The 21,288-nt window shown below is 40.3% G+C and overlaps 2 protein-coding genes across 8 annotated transcripts in view; both read right to left on the bottom strand.

The window, feature by feature from the left end:
* flnba (filamin B a) overlaps positions 1-15,033 on the bottom strand; it is a 53,671-nt gene extending 38,638 nt beyond the window's left edge. For both annotated transcript variants that reach the window (XM_079482748.1, XM_079482749.1), the window contains exon 1: positions 14,627-15,033. In XM_079482748.1, the coding sequence (XP_079338874.1) occupies positions 14,627-14,918 (292 nt within the window). In that variant the 5' untranslated portion in view covers positions 14,919-15,033. The remainder of the gene's footprint in view (positions 1-14,626) is intronic.
* Positions 15,034-19,229: 4,196 nt separating this feature from the next.
* The window catches only part of slmapa (sarcolemma associated protein a), a 39,751-nt gene continuing 37,692 nt past the window's right edge, over positions 19,230-21,288 (bottom strand). For 3 of the 6 annotated variants that reach the window (XM_079482878.1, XM_079482880.1, XM_079482882.1), the window contains one exon: positions 19,234-20,764. In XM_079482878.1, the coding sequence (XP_079339004.1) occupies positions 20,672-20,764 (93 nt within the window). In that variant the 3' untranslated portion in view covers positions 19,234-20,671. Of the gene's footprint in view, positions 20,765-21,288 lie in introns of all 6 variants that reach the window. The other 3 variants (XM_079482879.1, XM_079482883.1, XM_079482881.1) reach the window with 2 other exon arrangements.

The raw sequence follows: 21,288 nt of genomic DNA, 5'->3' as shown, positions 1-21,288 counted from the left end.
TCGTTTTCAAATTTCAATAAACCGACTATAAACATGAATGCGTTTGACCTGCAGATCCAGTCTGACATGAGATCACAGTTGTGGAAAAACGGTATTAAACCCTCACGGCACTAATATTCTCAATTCGGACAGCGTTTCCTCTTTATACCGTACGTATTTTTTTTAAAGCCTCGGTTTAGGAAACCGACTGTACTTGGAGACTTCCAGATTTGTTTTACCCAGTATTTTAGTGTTAAGCATATTAATCCCATAAACATAAGAGCATCACGATACAGTAAAGCATGTGTAGGAAAAATCTATTAAAAACCATCACCCACACAGGTGACAAACACAAAGAGCTTAATCCCAGGAGGAAATAAAAACAAGGAACTGGATGCACCTGTAGACTGTCAACATCAACAACACCTAACCTTGCCAAGTTTAAAACAAAAGGAGTTGATGATTAATACTGTTGCTCTGTTTTTTACGCTTCACAATTTACATAATGCTTAAAAGAAATCGATGCCATTTTTCATCAAATGTTACTTTTTAAATGCTAAATAATAAAACAAAACGGACCACAAGTACAAGTACAAGTACAGAACATGCAAAGCATCCCTGCCGCAATGACGGAGTGTCATGAGTGGTTGCCATGGTACTGTTCAGCAGTTGCTAGGGTATTTCTGTGAGCCCACACTCAACATGTGACACGGCGGTCCCTAGATAAGTAGCACAGTTTGGAGGTTCTTTCCCCCCAGATATAAACACCCATGAGAATCACTAGAGACCCGGCGACGAGATGTCACAGTGATTAAATGTTGAATGTATTATCACAGAGACAGAGAGACGTTTGTTTCTTTACGGCAGATCTATAAATAAAGACGACAGCTTCTTTTGTCACACGCTGGATTCCGGAGAGACAGAAAAACTCATTGAGCGCAGGATACGGGCCGTGGTTTATCTCACACACTCCATTTATAAAAAAAACACCGGAGACACCCGCTCGAGCCCGCCTTGACCCTTGATTTGGGGTTAAAAGCAGCATTGCTGATGCCCGTCATATCCTGCGGCTGCGCTCATGACCTCATGGATGATGTCATGACCCACAGATGGAGAAAAATCCAATCCAAACTATGGAAGCGCAAGCATTTGTTGTTCTGGAAACTATTACGAACCTCTGCTAAAGACCTCCGGAAGGGCCAACTGGATCAGTTTAAGTCACTGAGATCCTGTTATAATTGTGAAAATGTTATTTATGGGCTGAAACAGACAAAACTGTTTAAACCCGTCTAAACTTACAAAATACAAGCACAATGATTAAATGACATCAGGAGCGTTTCATCAGTTTTATAATGTGTCATTTTGAGTACGGAGGAAAAAATAGCAGTAAAACTTGCTAATCATCTTTAAACTGTCAGATAATAAAGTGCAGACGCAAAAGAAAATCACGAAACTAGATCGGATGAGAGCGATGCACGCGCTGCGTTATTGGACACAGAGAAACACGGTCACATTCAGCGAGACTGCAGTCATCTCTCCTTGATGCAGCAAAGGTTATTAAATGAAAGTATTAAAACAAATTCGGTTTACTAAAGTCAAATCAAATATTGGACTCAATATTTTTGGAAAAAAACTTAAATGAGAAATGTTAACAAAAACAAATCAGAAATGTTGTCTGGGGTAAAAACTGAAATAAGCATTGATGCACAACAATTTATGAACTGAAAAAAAAGCAAAGTCAAGCAAACTAAAATAACAAAAAAAAATTGTATAGCAACAAAAAAAAAGAAACGAAGAAATGGTAAAGGATGTGAATATTTTTTTTCGGGTGATCTATCCCCTCAAGGGATTCTAGCATATACTGTATTCCACTCCAGTACAAGCCGTGGTAAAGTGATACTTGTGCAAGTAAATACCACTCACAAACTTTTTTTATACAAACAGGCTCATCTCCATTGGGAAAACCGCAACGAAGGCTAAAATTGAGGCTCGGTTTACGTTTATGGTGGCAACCCCAGGGGGCTCAGGGCTCCTAGAAATGACATAATCCGCCCGTGACGGGAACGAGTGAGGCCCTACCTAGAGGACAGCATTCCTCTCCCATGAGCTCATGAACGTCCCCCTTCTCGGGCAGCCAATCAGAGATCACGGGGGGACAAAATCCTGAACCCCGGTTCTCAATTAACAGTCCGGTCAGGTCATGAAAACACTCCAATGAATCCAAACTACAGAAGCTCTCACAAGCTATTGTGTCAGGAGATTCGGAACAGACCAGCACATGAAATGATTAACAGTTTCTATTGGCCAGACGAAACTACGATAATACTTTAAAAGCCAAATGTGACCGAAGGCCTTTTTAGACTCCCCGGAGACTCTAGCTGTTGGCCATCAACGCTCTACTTTGAGAAATCCCAAAGGAGAAACGTTCAACACCGAGAGTTTGTGGTATGAATTGACTCTCACCAATTAATGCTCATTGGTTTAATGCAAAAACCCTCAATGCACGGAATCATAAATACTTGAAAAGACAAGATATTTGGAGAAATGTCTCAGTGGTTGCGTTTTCATAGTCATTGGGGTTCATTGTCGTTTGGTAACAGACCAAAGTATTCGGTGTTCTGCAGAAGAAAGAAAATCAGGGCAAGTAAATGACAGACCTTTTATTTTTTGGCCGAACTATCTCTTTAACTAGTACTGCTGCAAATTTCGAGCATGCAACACACAGTTCATGGGTTTTGATCCCTAGAGAACACGCATAAAGATATTTTTATTTGTAAAAGCACTGAATAGATCAAATGCATTGAAAGTCGCTTTAGACACAATCATTTATCAAATGCATCAATGCAAACCTATTACAATTACTCACGCTTCAAGTTCAGTCTTAAATGTATACAAAAAAAAAGAAAAAGAGGCCTCAGGCTACATCATTATAGTGAAGTGGCTTTTTTTTACTTGAGTCAGTAAGTAACCACCTAGCAACCATAAAGAACACCTTAGCAACCACCCATGCCTAAGAAAACCTCACAAAACACATTAGCAGTGGATTAACAAACCCTGGGAACGATGCCAGATCAATTCAAACACTGAAGGAGTTTAACATTTATAACAAAATCCCTTTCTCATGATTACGCACCATTATCCAGGTCTGGAGTGTGTAACCGGAGTGTGGAAAGTTGAGGAAACTGTTGAATACCGGAGCACAATAAGAGCATGTAATAATCTGCATTTAGGAGTCATTACGGTAATGCATTTATCTCACACTACCCAATATTTGGAGCGGGCGTGTTTCAAGATGAGGGGATTAGTGCAACAAATAAAAATAGCGGAATTACGCAGACACTAAACCCACGAACGCTGCCTAGATTCTCAACGAGCAGCAGAATTTTCCTTTAAAATAACTTTTTCACAGACATCTCAAAACCTCCTCAGCGCTCCGTTAGAATATTGACACGATAAATATACAAACATTACATTTACATATCAACACCTATTGAGCATGCAGGCCCCCCAGAGTTAAATTCAGAAGGGAAGCTTTTCAATTCACGTTTCAGCGCTGATCATCAAAACTGCTTTGGACTTAAATCAACACGAGCATTTGTTCGCCTCAAACTTCTGCATATTCATGAAGCATTGATGTTTTCTTGTCACGGACAGACGGGCCGTCTGGAGTTTGATCCCCGACTCTTAGAAGACACAGCAAGAGAAGCCAGTTATTCCAGAGCGATGAGCTCATCCTCCTGCAGGAAACACACATGATGTTCTCACTTAACTGCTGGGAGGCCAGCTCATGCTTTATACCGTGGATTGTTTTAATCTCACTTGCTGGAAGCGTGCGTGGGGGAGTTGTGTAGAGGAAGAGCGTTTGAAGGGTTTCTGGGGGAGTTATCCCAGGATTTAATCAAGGATGTGGCGTGGAACCAGAAGTCTAAACTGCCGATGTATGGTGAATGTAATGTATAAAGTTACACGTCTTTACAACGACAAAGTCTTTGAGTCAAGCAAAAAGAAAAACCATCAGTTTACATAATTGACTGTTTTACACATCCCACAATTCTCCTGTGGGTCAGGTTTACCCTGGTCTTCACAACAAGCGGGTTATTCTGTTAGGGTAAATAGGACTTCTGGAGCGTGACAGTCTCATCTCGCAGGTAGCCGCAGCTGGGACGCATTATGGGCCGCACTAAGTGTTGTGTAATTGGTTGATTCTGCTTAAGACACCCAGAAGCGGCTGTTAAAGCCATCGACTTCTGTGCACTCATCCGTTGTGCCTTTTAAACTTCCACCGCAAATCTAATTAATACACCAAATCCACAGCGCCATTATTTCCTCAAAACGAACCAAGCTCAAATCCAGTTCACCTTCACGAGCCAGATGGATGCTGCTTCGTGATACAGGGATGAAGCGACGGTATGAGGTGATGTGTACTGTACTGTGTAAGTGCTGTTTTCACGAGGGTGGAGTATAATTAAAACTAAAGAAGCTCCTTATTAAATCATTGAAATAGAGGGAGGGTAATCTTTCCTAGGCCATTGAATCGAGTCGTGTTCAATCCTGTCTAGACTGAAGATCATCTGGGTGTAGCCCGGTGAACTTCATGAAGGTGAAGATAACCTTCATATGCACATCAACTGAATCACACCAGAGGAAACGTTCATGTAGTGTTTTTGCCATAGCAAGCTGTGTGGGATTCTTTCTTTTGTGGAAAACAAAAGGAGATATTTCGAGAAATGTCTCATTGACTTCCATTGTATGAACACAAAATTGGTTAAAAGTTTGGTTATCAACGTTATTGGAAATATCTTCTTTTGTGTTCTGCAGAAAGAAAGTAAGTCATACATGTGTGACAAAACAAGATATTAGGGTTTGGTTATTTTTAGCCTTGTCCTGCAAAGCTCAAAACCTTTTGAGAACAACACCCTCAATTTACAATTCAACATGAATTGATACTGGGTCTTACCATATGATAGCATCACAATAAATTGAACAGAATGTCAAAAATTAAACCAATAATTCACTGACTTCACAAAACTGAAGCTTGAGTTCATAAATTAACAAAACATAATAGCTTAGCCACTTAAAAATAAAACTTTTAAAAAAACGTCAAATAAAGAAAGGTAAACTCCACGAGACGACCTTTTAAATCAGTAAAAGCACAAACATGCATGTTGAAGGCTTGACGCAGCTCAACCAATAGAATTAAAGAGATTGTAACACAATCTCACCATCCAATTTGGTAATTCCACAATCAGTCCCTTCAAATCAGTCAGGAACCTCGGAGTCATATTTGATGTACAGCGGTTCTTCAATGATCACATTGCAAAGACAATGCCATCCTGTCGATATGCCTTATTCAACATTCGAAAGGTTAGACCCTTCCTCACTGCATGCGGCACAACTCCTTGTCCAGGCCCTGGTAATCTCAAGGTTGGACTACTGCAATGCTCTCCTTGCTGGTCTTTCAAATCACTTCAGCTGGTTCAAAACGCAGCATCACGCCTCATCTTCCAACAGCCCAAAAGAGCTCATGTGACACCCCTTTTCATCTCTCTCCACTGGCTACCGGTTGAAGCCTGTATCAGATTCAAGTCACTGATGTTTGCCTACAGGACTATCACTGGATCTGCACCGGCATACTTTCACACCCTACTTACACCCCATTAAGAACCCTTCCGGTCGTGTCCGGTCAACCACATCTCTCACAACCTTCAAACACTTCACACCTCTTCTGTGAATACTTGACAGACAAATGAAAAAAAAATACACGAACCCTCCCTCTTCGCTCAACAGGTAGTGGTCTAGCTTTTGTTAAAAATAGTAACTATGTATGAGCATCTATTGTACTATTGCTCTTTTATGACATATCGCTTATTGTGAAATGTTCACATTTTTAAAGTAGTTATTTTCTTCACTGAATAAATTAACTGTCATTAATAGTTATATTGTCAAGGCCTTAAAACTGAATTAATTGCGATTATGGCGATTAATAGTCTTAGACAATCAAACGCGAAATTTGGATGGCAATATTGCCACAATATTCACAACCCAAACGCATCTCAAAAAGTCGAGATCCACAGCTTCAATAGAAAAAGTCTTGCATGTTTCTGTTGTTCAACTGCTAAACTGTCACATCATCTACATGACGTCGCAAATCTCCCAATATCATTGAATACTCATAAAATGACTGCAAACTGAATATCACCTCCATCAGACATCTCTGCAACTGAACAAACAAAACCGATACTGCACTTCAACTACATCTTAACAATTACAGACAAAGAACCAAATAAACACCTAATGGACTGAACCTGAAAACCCTGCCGAGCATTCAGCATCCGATACTAACAGACCCTCGACCCGCTGTGCCAACAGTAGCACGAGAGAGTGAGAGGCTGCAGAAGTGAAGCGTACCGGTCACGGTCTCATGTTACCCCAACACAAGAGCGTCTGTATGAGGCCGTGTGTAATCTCAGAAAGACTCTTTTGTGTGATCCGGGTCCTAAAAATACAACAACAAGAAGCTGAAACCAGCAGAAGTCTCTTTAAATGAGCTTCCTGACATTTCTCATGGCCACAAAAGGATCTTTTTCACCTGAGGAGGAGAAACGTTACTCAAAACCCAGGCGTACGAGATTCACGGCACTTTCAAAAGAAGCTTTGTGATACAGCTAAGACAAATGACCGTTCGCTTCACATTAAACGAACACGCAAAACGCCCAAAGACATACGGAGAGAAACAGAGTTTAAGGAGAAATTGAAGCAAGCGAAGCCTTTGTGAAACTCGGATGTCTAAACTTGTCTCAGCAAACACAACAAGGCTTTGAAGCTTTTTACACATGTGAAGTCATCCAGCAGAGCCCAGCCAAAGTAAATAACACGGTAGGCAGGAAATCTGCGTAACCGTTTGCAAATCTTTTGACTTATTGCTCTGTAACAAACAGCACTGAAATACGCATAGCAATGAAAACTGATGGCCCGACTTCACAAAATACCCTGCTTCATCTCTACAGGAGCTTTAATACTCTGCATTTTATTTTGTTCTCATAAAAATCCCCCAGCGTGCCTTAATCTGACAGACGTGTCTGAACTGTAAATCAAAACCGCCGGTACCTTCCACCGGGCAACACAACCTGGATACAAATGGATAAGCAAAGAAACACTGGCTCGAGGCCAAGGGTGGAGACTGCAAGACTTAAGAAACCATCTAAAGAAGATCATCACATTTATCAAATGTTCAAAACGTGACCCAACCAAAGTCTTCCATCCCTCATCACCAGTGCTCGAATTGAATCAAGTCTTATGGGGGGGTCCCCATTATTCAGGAACTAACTATGGCTACCAATGTGTCAATCATAGCTATTTCAAGAGTGAATCCTGCATTTATATGCCGATGCAATTCCTGAAACTTTGCAGCGTGTATGTGGCGGTTGGTCTTCGCAGCATGAAAAACTAGTTTTATACAATTCTGAACGGATTATATATACCACAGAAACCACACAAAGAGCACTCCCTTTATGATTACTAAAAAGCTGTCACTCATCTTCATCGAGATCTCTAGCATCCCAGAACCAGGCCTGATAATTTACACAAGGAATACAAAAGCCCCAACACGATAAACATAGTGGAAAAATATACAGAGAGAGAAAATTACCCCTCAAAAGAGAAAGAAGCTTCCTCTTCCCGACTGAGAGTGGAGGTTTATTAGTCTCAATTCTTTTTGCTTAAGTGCTTGGTTGGTGTCGCTCCGGTGAAGCTAATTTATGTCAAAGATGTCCTGCACCTAGTGGTCTTTAATTTAAAGAGACATGACAACTAGCCCATAAACTAACTTGTTATAAATTATTGTAAATTATTTTGTATTCATTGCATGAATTTAATCACATTTGTCATTTTTACTCAAATCAGAGGGACCCCCTAAGTCTATTTTTACTTCTTATGGGGGGTCCCTAATGTCTTATGGGGTCCCGGATAAACCCCACCTCCCCTACAATTTCAGCACTGCTCATGACCTTTCCATCAGGACTTTATTTCCTTTCTACCTTTTTGCAAAGTTGCTAAAAGTTCAGATCTAAAGCAATCAAAACATTTCGCTCCAAGAGGTAAGAACGTAGTTTCAATGAGAACACGGGACACGATGGACGCTTCAGTTTTCTGTCTTAACACACAAGGCATGCTGGGAGAGTCAATGATTAATGCCGTCTTTTACGGAGCCGCTGCACGGGTCCAAAGATTACTCAGAGCTGCTGACGGTCTCTGAGAACACGAGGAACCCCTAGAAACAGCGCACTGACAGGAGCGTTAATGTAGTCCAGATAAGAAACAACATTCATGCACCAAACCAGATACAAACTCAACATCTGTCTCCAGACTCCAGGCACTGAAGGTCAAATGTTTGGCAAGAGAAACGGCCTGACGTCAGGCACATTGTTGGTTTTATTGACATAAAACAATACAACATGACTTTCATTAGCATGAAAACGGCCGAGAGGTTTCCGCTGTTGACCGAACTACATTCTTTACCTCTTGCAGGTTCAGACTTCTAGACATTGAGTCAATGCTGTCAGATGTAACAATGGAGAATGTTCGTGAATGGAAACGGACAAAGCTAAAACTCGGAGGGAAAAACGTGCAGACGTCCTATCAAAAGAAAGTCTAAGCGATGGGGCACTACAGCAACCCTGAAATACTTGCTCGAGCCTTTCAAACCAGCCATCAGTAGAGACTAAACTCAAGATTTGAGAAATGTACTGTACATGAGGCGACTGGATTTTCATTCTCATTTTCCATCGTCAGCTGTTGTATTTGGACGAAGGGCAGAGCCGGCGTTAATAGGGCACAATACAGAAACCGGATGCAATCCGTTTTTGAGCAGGAATCTGTGCTGTTTTCTGGATCAGTGGCTTGTGGCATTATTTCTAGGAAACCAAGTTTCAGAAAAGGCCAAACTATTGGTTCGCGTTACACCGGTGAAACATTACATCCTGGCAGCGCATCCATCTTGTCAAAGTGACGTACCACACAAACACATGAATGCAATTACCAGCGAGAGGGCTCAAGTTCACAAGGGTTTCCTTCTGGTGGTTCCGCCCATCCAGAGTGGCTTTTCCTGCACTTCCTGCAGTGTGGCCCGTCGGTCTGGCATTCTCCTCCCGCAAACCAATGAGAACTGAACCTACATGACATGATCCCAGGAGGACAAGTGAATGCTAGCAGAACAGCAATTCATGTCAGAAGTAACTATGCACAATGGGATGTGTGCTGGAACCCTGAACTAGAGGTCTTCAACGGTCCACTGAGATCCGAAAACCTGAGGTCCGAGACCAGAGCAGGTTCGGATCAAAAAGATTCACGGGTGCTTCAGACATGGGTCGGCTTTAATATTAGTGTCTTTGGGTCTCGGGTAATTTAAAATAAATAAGTTTTTGCTGAATAGACCCGAACTGTCCAGTTAATAAACATTTATTCATTTGGCAGACGCTTTTATCCAAAGCGTCGCAGGCGTGTACGTGCAGTTGCCAAACCCCTCTTGCGACATTGTGTGGCTGGATGGTAGGCTCATTTACATGGAGCCAGACCTGTCAATCAAGAAAATAGATTTACATTTTTATTGACCTATTCAGTTTTTCATATCCACTGGTTACAACTGAAAGACAAATTCTGAAATCACAACAAAAAATATAGGCCAAGGCCTGGTTGCATACTTAAGCACCTTAAGTTTATCCCCAAGTGTGACACTTAAGGGGCGATTTCCCTTGTCCAAAGACAATAGGAGAAAAACGTAAGGTATATTTAAGGGAGGTGCTTTATGCAACCACACCCCCACAAATCTACGTCAGTTCGTGGTATGATTTGTCAAAAATGGCAAAATACTTCATAATAAAATGGTTTAATACTTCTAAAAACACCTACTGTCGGTAGCTCTGAGAAATTATAAAGTTGCATTTCAGAAAAAATATTATTTCTTTCTTCGGCTTACTTAAACAATTCATTCAAAGTTTCACAGTTTTACATGTTCATTGGGTGTTTGATGACGCTTTCTTTTATAGCTTTTAGTTTGACTTGTCTTGTACATGAAGGTGTGGAAAAAATAAATGGCCATATCGCAAGAGGATGAATCCCTCCTTAAAACACAAGATCTCAACATCGACCCAAACAGCATCCCATCTGGACAAACTCTGAACATCCACGTGATTCTTTTAGCAAGACGCAACGATTCACCCGGCAAAAACGCTGAACAGAGGACAGTGAGGAACCCAACACCGCTACACATTCTTCTGACGACCTTTGAAATCAGAATAAAGCAAAGAGAGCATAAAAAAAGACAAACTCAGAGGGAGCTGCAATTTAAGATGACAAACCTTCAACACACACACAATTCCCGCTACTGTTTGCATAGGGAGGAGATACGACATCTGACAGCTATCTGATGAGAATCAAAGACGAGCTCTGTTACACAGACATCATGAAGGAGCTGGAAATACAGAAGATCAACTCCACAACCATAGTCTCACAGAAACGTCTATGAATGATTTTTGGTTTTGTGCTACAGCCAGTAAAAATTCAGAGGCGGAAAAACAAACAGAAAATCAAAACCAGAAAGAATGATCCATATCACGTTTGCTTTCTTTTCATTTTTGAACGTCTAAAATAGTTAAACGTTATTCTAATAATAATAATAATAATAATAATAACATTTAAACAATTTAATAGCTCAATTCTTTGAGCTGTTGTGAAGTACTATGGTGGTTAAACTAACTTTCGGATCCAGATTTAATGTGAATTTCAAGGAAGCTTGAAATCGCGAGGAAGTCAGCACATGGGTGAATGAGTCCTTCACAAACACGCTCCAAAAATCCAAACCCATATCTTGCTAGCAACAAACGCACACATTACAGTAGAACACGACTACATTTTAACATCTCTTGATGAAACCCTGGGTGCTCCTCACTATAATAATGGTTTAAAACAGGGCTAGTCAACTTCCGGTCCGAGGGCCAAATGCGGCCCGCAAATAATCTTTACCTGGCCGGCCTTAACATTTCAAATTAACGGAGAGACTAAGAACTGTGTGCTTTAAATGCAAGAAATTTGTGCCGCTCCGTCATAATGATAAATTCATATCTAAAAAAAGCTATTTGATCCGTCTATCTAAGAATCTCAATGTTATTTACAACGTTATAATCAGCAATACACAGCCACAAGCAGTCGGTTTGGGCATGCGATGGGTCGAGTTCCAAATGAGTCTTGTGCCCTTGAAACTTAAGAAAAGTAGTTGAAGACCCCTGCTGTAAAATGTTGAGCGGTCGCCAGGGCGTTGCCAAGCAGGTTAATAATGGTTTTTAGCATGTTGCTAGGTGTTTATTTAGTTGCCTAGCCTTTAGTCTCTATGACACAACTTCTGCCTTCCAAAAGATTAATAGAATTAGTCAGAAGACACAGAAAAATAATTACACGCTAAATTAACAGAAGGGTTTGAGAAGGGTTGGGTATTGAGACGTTCCCAGAGCTAAATTATAGTACGTGTAGTAAAACCATAGTAACCAGAAATGTACTCATTTTATGGTTTATTTTATAGACACTTTCAAAGTGACAACACATAAGCTTCATTTTTTGACCATACTGCATGAAAATCCATTAGAATCAAACAATACTTTTTGCCTTCGAAAACTAGGACTAAAAAGCCTCAAACATTAAACAAATGTAACATCAACCCCACAACAATGAGATACAAGATTCATTGTGCAGAGAAAAGTGCAAATTCGACAATCTGACACAAAACATGAGAAAGCACTAGAAATCTCTCTCTGCGTGTTCTTCGGAGATGCAAGTCTGAAAGTTGAACGTCTGGTTGAGATGATGTCCCCACCCGTTGTAAAAAGAAGTGTCATCTAGTGGATAGTAGTAGCAATAACATTTGCGCTAATGAATGCTTACGGAAAAAAATCGTTTCACAGCTTTTGGAGAATCAATATTGAATCGTCCGCATTTTAAAAACGATTAATCGAGCCCTAAATGACACCACCTACAAAAACATCACAAGTGACATCACAATATCTCATACAGGTCGTCATGGCAACCGCATCTCATATGGAAAACTAACAGCACACTTCAGAAGACACCAGGCCTGCACTTATGGGCGCCTCTGTGGAAAGAATCTGAAGAAACGTCAGGAACCAGAGGTAATGGACTGACTAAGCAGGACCTGACCTCAGAACATCAATAGAACCACTGTGTGTCTATTTTAGGCTGTCTGAGAACCACACCATCATCAAAGTCATATTTTCAAACCAAATTGATACAGTTGAGAGCCACATAGATGTCAGACCACGCTTGTGGGGACAGGGCGAAACGAAAGCAAGAGGGAAGATCTAAATGACGTGGCAAGCAAACAAACACCGAAGCGGGCATCATGAAAAAAACAGCAAGCTACACAACAAGACGTTTCCCGGATCACTGCGCATGTTCATGTGAAAAATCTTGACCGAGTCATAAAGTTCATCAATTAACCTTTTGAGCGATCAAGTCTTGTCTCACACTAGAGAGAGAGGAGACACATGGAATCCTGTGAGATTTACAGCAGACGTTGTGACTTGATCTTGTTTGTGTGAATTCTCACCCGTCTCTGAACGCGTCGGCCCTTTAAAACTGACGGGCGAGTGGAAAGTCCGGCCGCTGAGCCTCGTGAAAACATTCATCCTCAACAAACACATCTATATATATATATATATATCCTATAGATATAATGAAAACTCCACATGAGCACTCGCTCTCTCTCTCTCTCTCTATCGCTCTCTCTGGAGAGGAAGATAAGGTCATTCAGGAAACGTCTGTGTAAATCCACACCTGAGGAATATTGACGGTCTCATAAATAACGCATAAAATACACAATAAATAATGTATTGCTATGAAAACATTTAGGGGGAAGTTAAACTACAAAGCAAAAACAGAAATAAACAACTCTGTGACCTCACCAGTGACTAAATCACAACCTTTCTCTCTTTTTCTCATGTTTTTTCGAACATGTATGAGTATCTTTCACCAAAAAAAAAGTTGTTTTGAAGAATGTTGACAATCTCTAATAACACTCAACCCCACTGACTTCCATTGTACGAACACAAAACCCCCGAGACATCTCAAAATATCTTCTTTTCGGTTTCACTGAAGAAAGAGTCACATACAAGACATTAGAATGAATAAATGGCCGATTGTTTGTTTTTGGGTGAACTATTCCTTTAACAAATATTACACCACTGCTTAAACAGTATATCGGATGTCTGTCCAATAATGATCTTTACTCACAACTGACACGCATCACAGTTCTCTACAGAGAGAGATCAAGTTTGGGAAAAATGTACATGCAAAAACGAATGAATAACCCTCAGCTAATATAACCACTCACAAAAACACACTTCCATGTTTTCAGCTTTCACTTGGTTAACATCTTTGATATCCCAGACATCTATTATTGCTGGTAACCGCACATCGCCAGATGATAACATCAAGGAAATCAGATTGCACATTTTATGATCGTTGCCATGGCAATGTTTACCTGTGTTTTTGTGCCTCCAGCGATGCATTGACCAAATATGGTCATGGGATTTTTGACTTCCTGTGACCCTATTATCTGCCCAGGTGAGGTTAAGCTCCTGTTTAAAGTGCACGTAATCCCTCCACGTTCGAACCGGTGCGAAATCATGGCGCCAAACATCACAGACGTGGTGACAAACCCCCACGCTGATACGCTTGGATCGACTCCAACAGTGTTGCAAGCCGTCTTGCATCAAACGCAAGGCTATGAAGCAAAACTCTTAATAATTAAGCTCCTGGAATTCGGAAAATTCGCTGGATTCGACATCTTGTTGAACAAAGGAATGCGATTCACGGTCAAACATCTCAGTCCAAATAAGGAAAAAGATGCACAACTACAAACAGAATGGATGAATATGACACTGCCACTATCTCGCAGGACCTTTGACTTTGGAATACTAAAGAGTGATGTTGCAACAAAGCACACAAATGTTCAAGACGTTGAGCAAGAGAAGGTTGAAGAGCGAGAAACACTCAAGTGTATTGATTTGTATTAGTACTTTAACCTGGACTAGACCAAGCTTGTGACAGTAGCTATTAGATGGCAAACCCCTTCACTCGGTGCATTTCACAAAAGGCGTGTCACGTTATTTCACTAACAAACTAGTTCCAACATGCATAATAGTACCAGACTTTTCTCTTTCATGGACTCGTACCTTGAGGAAAAAAAAACGTTACACCTGTTTTTTAAGAGCATCCCTAAATAACTTGGTGTGACCATTATTCAGAGTTGCGACATGTATGAAGAATCTCCACGACAAAGAATAAGCCTCCAGTAGGATTGAATGTTGCTCTATTGGTTTTCATAGGCCAGATATTATAATCCATCAACACAAGTTCCCATCAAAACCAATACATTTCCCAGTATAATCCCTCATGTGATGTTTTCTGGGATTTCCTCGCAGTTACACATTTTCTTCATGAAAGCATGAATGATTAAAAATGAACATAATTCAATTCAACAACCATTCTGATGGTCTCCATTGGTTTTTTTTCAATAAAGCGTGTTGCACAAACTCCCTGATCTGATAACAAAACAAAAACCGGCGACCGGGTGACTTACCGATGGACACGAGCTTGATGTTCTCCCTGTCCAGGAACTCGAGCGCCACGGACACGTTCTCCAGCTTCATCTGTCTGAAAGTGGGTCTCGCGTGATACTTTCTGTACATCTTCTTCTGGCTCAGTATCTCGAGCAGCGAGATGAGTCTCAGTCCATCGCTCAGGTCCAGCTGCAGGTCCGCGATGCGTTTGTTGACGCTCTTCAGGTGCTCGTTACACCAGCGCGTAAAGGTGTTCTGCTGGATCTTCTTCCACGGCGCGTCGTCCGCCAGGTCTTTCTCTGTCGCGGGCATGATGCTTTGATACTCGGTCTGATAACTTTAGGGTTGTCTCCTGTGTCTGTATAAAGCGCGTTTGAGGAGCGTGCGGCTGCGTCGCGTCCTTCCTCTCCGGTATTCCTGAGCGTTTCCTTCCCGTTGACGCGCCTGCGCAGACTTTTATATGGAGAGCAGTGACGCCACCTGCGCAACGACAGACCGGACCTGAACTTTAAGAGCGAGTTTTATATTCAAGTCGCTTTAATTGTCACTTCGGATAGGAAATAAGAATACGAGATATGTTCAAATAATAACAGGTATGCGAAAACATGCAGAAAAGATATGATAGAAATATCTACTTTATAGGCCTGATGACATAGTGTGATGTCACATTTTTATTTTGCAACATCGTGTATTATTGTGCAACTATTTTGTTAATATTTCACAAATACATCAACAAGTTTGCAGAACAAGAATAACTGCTGTCACACTTCGTATGCAAAGCAAAGACATCAAGGTATTTTAATATGGGGGGAGTATGATCTCGTACGAAAATATCATTACATGATATTATTTACATTAGCCTATACACTATTCATTATTTTTTACATTAAATGCTAGATAAAATGACTAAATGTTGTTTCTCAAATCCACAACGTTCCTCTAAAAAGCATAACACATGACTTCTGCAGGGGCCCCAAGATGGATCCAGGGGGAGCACAGCGTTTGTGGAATATTATGAAACCTATAGAAATGTATAATACATTTTATGCAATCAAACATCAGGAAAAATAAGACCACCAACCAAAATAATTGTATAACAGAGTTATAATTAAACCAAAAACATATTCAAAGTCTTTATTTGGGGGACGCACTCTACACAAAGGGGGGCTTACAACAAAAACGTTTGAGAACCACTGATGTACAGCACTCTGGACCCAATCCACTATCCTCCAACAAACCCGATGATTTGCCAAACAAATGCTTCCCACACATTTGGCAAGTACACACGGTTGATCTTCACACTGACTTCTTTGTTTTGTCTCGGGGAAGGTGTCAGCTATTTCAGAATCATGACACATTCAGGGGTTTTTCTGTGGAGTCACCCTCCGCACATTCAGGGAAAACCTACTTCTATCCGCTGTCCGTGTCTTTTCTCATATCATTTACCTTAGCTGAAAAGAGTCTTAATATTTACTCCAGAATAAACAGCAGATCTTACTCAGCAAAGCACTGGCATGTTCTGGATGTTTCTCCTCGTGGAGTACTGTAAATGATCAGCATTAGTCACTCGGGCGGATCAACGTTGCATCACACACGCACTTATCCAAACAAAGAGAAACACATTTGTGATATGACATATTCGCTGTTTGTTAATGGCATGGAAAGAAAGTCAAAGTGCACAGTGAGTGTTTTTCCATATTATGATCTCATTATAATGTAAAGCCAGAGATAATGCTCGGATAAAAAATAAAAACTTTTGGGGAGAACAAATGTATTTTATTTGATTTTAATAAACGCTAATGTTTTTAAGTTTTCAAAATCTGTATGAAAGGTCACTCATCAAAACATATCATCTCATGACCAATGACTTTGACAGTCTCTTTATTCTCCTGCATGAGTTGTTTTGTGTGCCTGATGTCTGGTTGGTGACTGCAGATGTCCGGGCTCTCTCTGAGAATCTCTGTAATGGAGATGACACGCGGGTTGGCTCTGTAAAGCAGTAATGACAATGAGGTAATAGGATGTCCCACCTTTCTGCGCTGAGTAACTCCAGCTTACAGCCTCCGGGTGTGTCTGCTTCCCTGTCTGTCTGTCTGCACATCCCCTGTCTGACAAACCCACAGCACTGCTCCAACCTCAGGCAAGGACCAGCTCATTGGTTCTGATGTGATGATAGTAAAGCATACCGTATGACACAATTGATAATGCAACAATCACAATCCTATAAAAGAGACTCAAGCTGTGGCTGATGGATGAGCAATACAGAGAACAGGGAACTGAAATCAGTCACACAGCACCAGCTCTTCTAAAGGCCAAAAGAAGAAATCCCAGATCTTCTTGATATCTGTTATTTCTCAGAGACATCAATGAAATTAAACAAAGAGCAAATGGAAACGTTTCTTTAAGTCTCATCTGCGAATAAGATATTTCCAAGAGAGAAAAAAAAGAGTCAGAAATCTGTCAAATGTCTCTAATGTCTTTAGTTTCAGAAGACATGTCAACCATGTGTCAAACTGAGCTCAGATTTGCCAAATCTGCAATCGAAACTCAATATTATTGAAGATCTCAATATGAAATCAAACATTTCAAAAATTCATCCATATTATTTTACCTCTACAATCTACATTCATTTTACACCTCCGGACTCTTCATGCGTTTCAACAGTTACACTCACATTTGTTTCTTTTCTATATCTCCTAAGCAATAAGCTGATCTATATTTGTTTATTATACTTGAGCTGTAACAAAAGAAAGACGTCCTGCAAGTTCACTGTATACATTTGCGATGTACCTCAACATTTCCATTATATGACCGTCGCAAAACTTTATTCATGAACTGCAACCATTCACTCTGGGAATGTTATTTTAGTGTTTCTGTTCGAAAAGGAAGAGGATTAACAGACCAAAACGAGTTCTTACATTTCTTGGAAAATAAAATCTGTGAGGTTTGCGCTGTCATAATACAGGTGGGTGTATCATGAAGGGTTGACAGAACAGTGTTATATAGTTAATAAACTATTCGGAGTATAGATCCCACTATCTCTAGTCTTTATGATACTCTGTTCTGTAGACACGACGAAGATTCCTTAGCCAACTTTATTGTTTTCAAGGCAACAAATCTCAAATCTGAACTCTAAAAAAGAATAACAACGCACTAGTAGTTCACAAATAGTTTCTACTGCAATGCACATTTAGTAGTTAATGGATCTCTCTGCTGAGATCTGATCGTTTCAATCATGACAACGTCAAACACAGAAAAAGAATAGAGCAAGCTCTTATTGATTCTGTGATGACTTGCACAGGGAATTGGGTCTCGACTGAATGAAGTTGAAGAAATCTGTGTCGACACTTATCGGACGAGGGTGGAGAACTTCCTGTCAGCAGTGATGTCCTGAGTCAGGACGAGTTAAGCGCTCTGGTATCACAGCGACAGCCCCGGCACAGTCAATGCGGTCTCTCAGAATCTTCTGTCTGCTGGCAGTAGATGGAGACAGCTGAAACTCAAACAGCATACCACAAATCTTCACGCGGAGAATGTGTGTCTAACCACAGCAGGAAACGCAGTAGATCACGTTCACATTCCAAACAAAAGAACAATTCACTGAAGTTTTTAAAAGAACGACACACCCTCGTGAACAAAAGAGCAAGGACTTTACCTTGACAAATAGGTGAATGTTTCTACGTTCTTGACTTTTGTGATGAGAACATTTGTTGTATTTTATAATATATTTTATACACAATCCAAGGACTTTCATGATGCATACAAAATATATAACATGTCGGGGCTGCCATCTTGTGTTCATGGCTAACAAATAACATTTTAGAAGTAGAATATTTGCGTTCAACATTTATAATATAGGTGAAAATCATGACCGGACTCATGACCAACATGTTACTGGTTTTATAAATCCATGTGAACTTTCCTAAGCATGCATGACAAATAGTTTCAAGCTAACGCTTACATTAAAAATCCTTTTTCATTCAAGTTATACGTAAATGATGTTGATCAAAGAAAAAACAAAATCAAATTAGATCGGGAAAGTAAAGATGGTTTATTTGAATACATGCACATCACACTTGTTAGTGCAAAAACTCTTTATCTGTATTGCAGAAATTATTCAATTTTAAATCTTTACAAAATAGAAATCTAACAATGACCCGTTTAAAATATAGTGTTTTTTAAAGTGTCACTCAATATATATATATATATATATATATATATTGTGAATAAAACTATATACACAGGCAGTGTGATGTTATACTGACTTGCTTGGTAGTTTGTGTAACTAGCGTAAAAAGGCTATTTTAGAAATGTTAGTCCACCATCTACAATTTGAAGGGGAGAAAAAAACCTGTGATTTATCAAAGACAGGATCAGATATCCCCCTAAATCAATTTACATCAAATACTTACAACTTTAGTGTTGTCATACATGTTAGAAGAACATCACACATGCTTTCTGTGTGGAATAAAATATAAAAAAACTCAAATCTTAGTAGAAAGCACATGTCATTATGAACACTAACTGGAATGAAGAATACGTGCAGTATGATCAAGTTGTCAAATAACCAGGACAATGTATCAAATCTTGCAAAACAGCTCCAGCAGCAAATTACATGTGACCAATATGATTTATATCCAATTTTTATTTTGTGACTACAACATATATGTACACACGAACATTCATACATACATATTTACAAACGACGTGAGCATTCTTCTAAACGTGCCAATGTTGCACACAAGGTGAAGGAAGATGTTTCAAACTTGGTTGTTCGGGTTTTAAAAGTCCTCAAAAGAAGTCCATGCTGTTGAAAAAACAAACGCTTTAATATCTTCAATGTTTCTTTTAAAGCTATTCTTTCTGTGCTACAAGCTTCGCTTTTTTGCATTCGTGGTCGAATCCATGTTGAAGTGCTCAGTGGATTTTTGTTGGAATATGTCGTTCCCGAAAAAGAAAAACAGTTCTTGACACGCCGAGTCAGATGAATGTCGTGTTTTGCTCCACGACTGTTTATTTACAGCACGGCAGACAAATGCGAACCACACACCAAACACATCATTGGTTAATTCGTCTTTCTCCAGTCTCAGGCAACTTTGAACACCACCAAAATAATTCACTCACACCAGTTTCTGTGCTTCACGACACTTTCACCCATATATCACCGTTAGCCTTATTAATATCATTCTGTAAGAAGAAACATACTCTCTCTGTGTTACAGGTAAGGCAGTAAAATCCCGAGCCTTTGCAGAGGTAGTGTAGCAGAAAGTTTGAATACACAACTGCGTCTCCAAACGGCAGGACAGTGTGTTGGTAAAAAGCTACAACATTTGTTTTAAAGTCAATGCTTCAATCCATCTGGCATTGACCACAATCCTACATGTCAAGAAAGTTGCATTTCAAAATCACCTAGATACCTGTAGTGTCTCTGACATGAACATTTGCTTATAATACACGACACAAGCGAAACATCTAGAGCACGATGACATCACTGTGCTAGAAGCATGTGGGCTGGAACACGATTACAGCACAGACCATGTGAAACATTGTTTTCGTTCGGGATGGAATCGAGACGCTGAGCGAGTGGCACTTCAATGTGAAATAGTCCTAGCAGTATTTAAAGTAGGCACTTCACCTCCTCTCGTGCCCTAGAGTTTAGATTCTCATTTGGCTTTACGTTTATTCGGAATACCACATTAACAACTAACATGGCAAACCACAATTATAGTCGACTTAAAAAGAACATAATACCCAACCCCAGAAATCAAAATAATCAGACCTAGTTTAGGCCATTTGAATCATTGAAATTCCCATCCAACCGAGTGACAAAAATGCAGACAGTTTTTATTCTAGAATATGCCTTACAATTTTATTCTCTCTTTATTTCTATACTATATACATTTGCATTTGTACACACACACACACGCGCGCACGCACACCAGGGCTGTATTGTCAAAACAGGAGGTATTGTGTTCAGATTAGACCTTGTGCCGGGGAATAAAACTGACGCTTGGCAGAGGGGGCGTGATGGGGAGACGGGAAGAGACGGCTGCCGTGATCGCTTCTCAAGAGGTGCTCCTGGACAAGTTGGGATAAAGCACCACTGCTGTCATGGCAACCACCGCGGCGACCACCGGCATCCAGGGCAACCATCCGCTCTGAAATGAGATTTTGGTACAGTTAATAATGGTCAAAGGTCAGCTCCAGAGCAACCAGACAGAAGGCTGGAGCAAAAGTGAGACAGAGGGGAGAAATAGACCTGACAGTCAGAAACCAAGAGATAAACATACACACATACATGAATAACCGAAAGAGGGAGAAAAAGAAGAAATAGAAGAGAGGAAAAGCAAATACTTATAGCAGGACTGGGAGAACCAGTTACCAGTTACAGGAGTGACGCAAAGAAAACAAACAAGCGTCTTTCTTTCAAATCAAAGAAAGAGAAGCTGTTGTAAAGAATAGCTCAGCCAGCGTTTACTAACGGAAACAAAGCATGTTTACGCGGCTATTTTCGGATGAGGCTGATCCAAAATTATTAAGTGCTTTGAAAAAGGCGAATTTGTCATGTTTGAGCTATAAATCCTCTTCCCCCATTTATATTAAACAGCATGAACATGTTTTATTGCGTCACATGTACGAGTGCATAAAGGCAGAAGAGTAATTTCAGGGCGGGCTATTCTTT

The sequence above is a fragment of the Barbatula barbatula genome (genome assembly GCF_947034865.1).
Source record: "Barbatula barbatula genome assembly, chromosome: 20".
Taxonomy (NCBI): Eukaryota; Metazoa; Chordata; class Actinopteri; order Cypriniformes; family Nemacheilidae; genus Barbatula; species Barbatula barbatula.
This window is presented reverse-complemented; position numbering and strand designations above follow the sequence as displayed.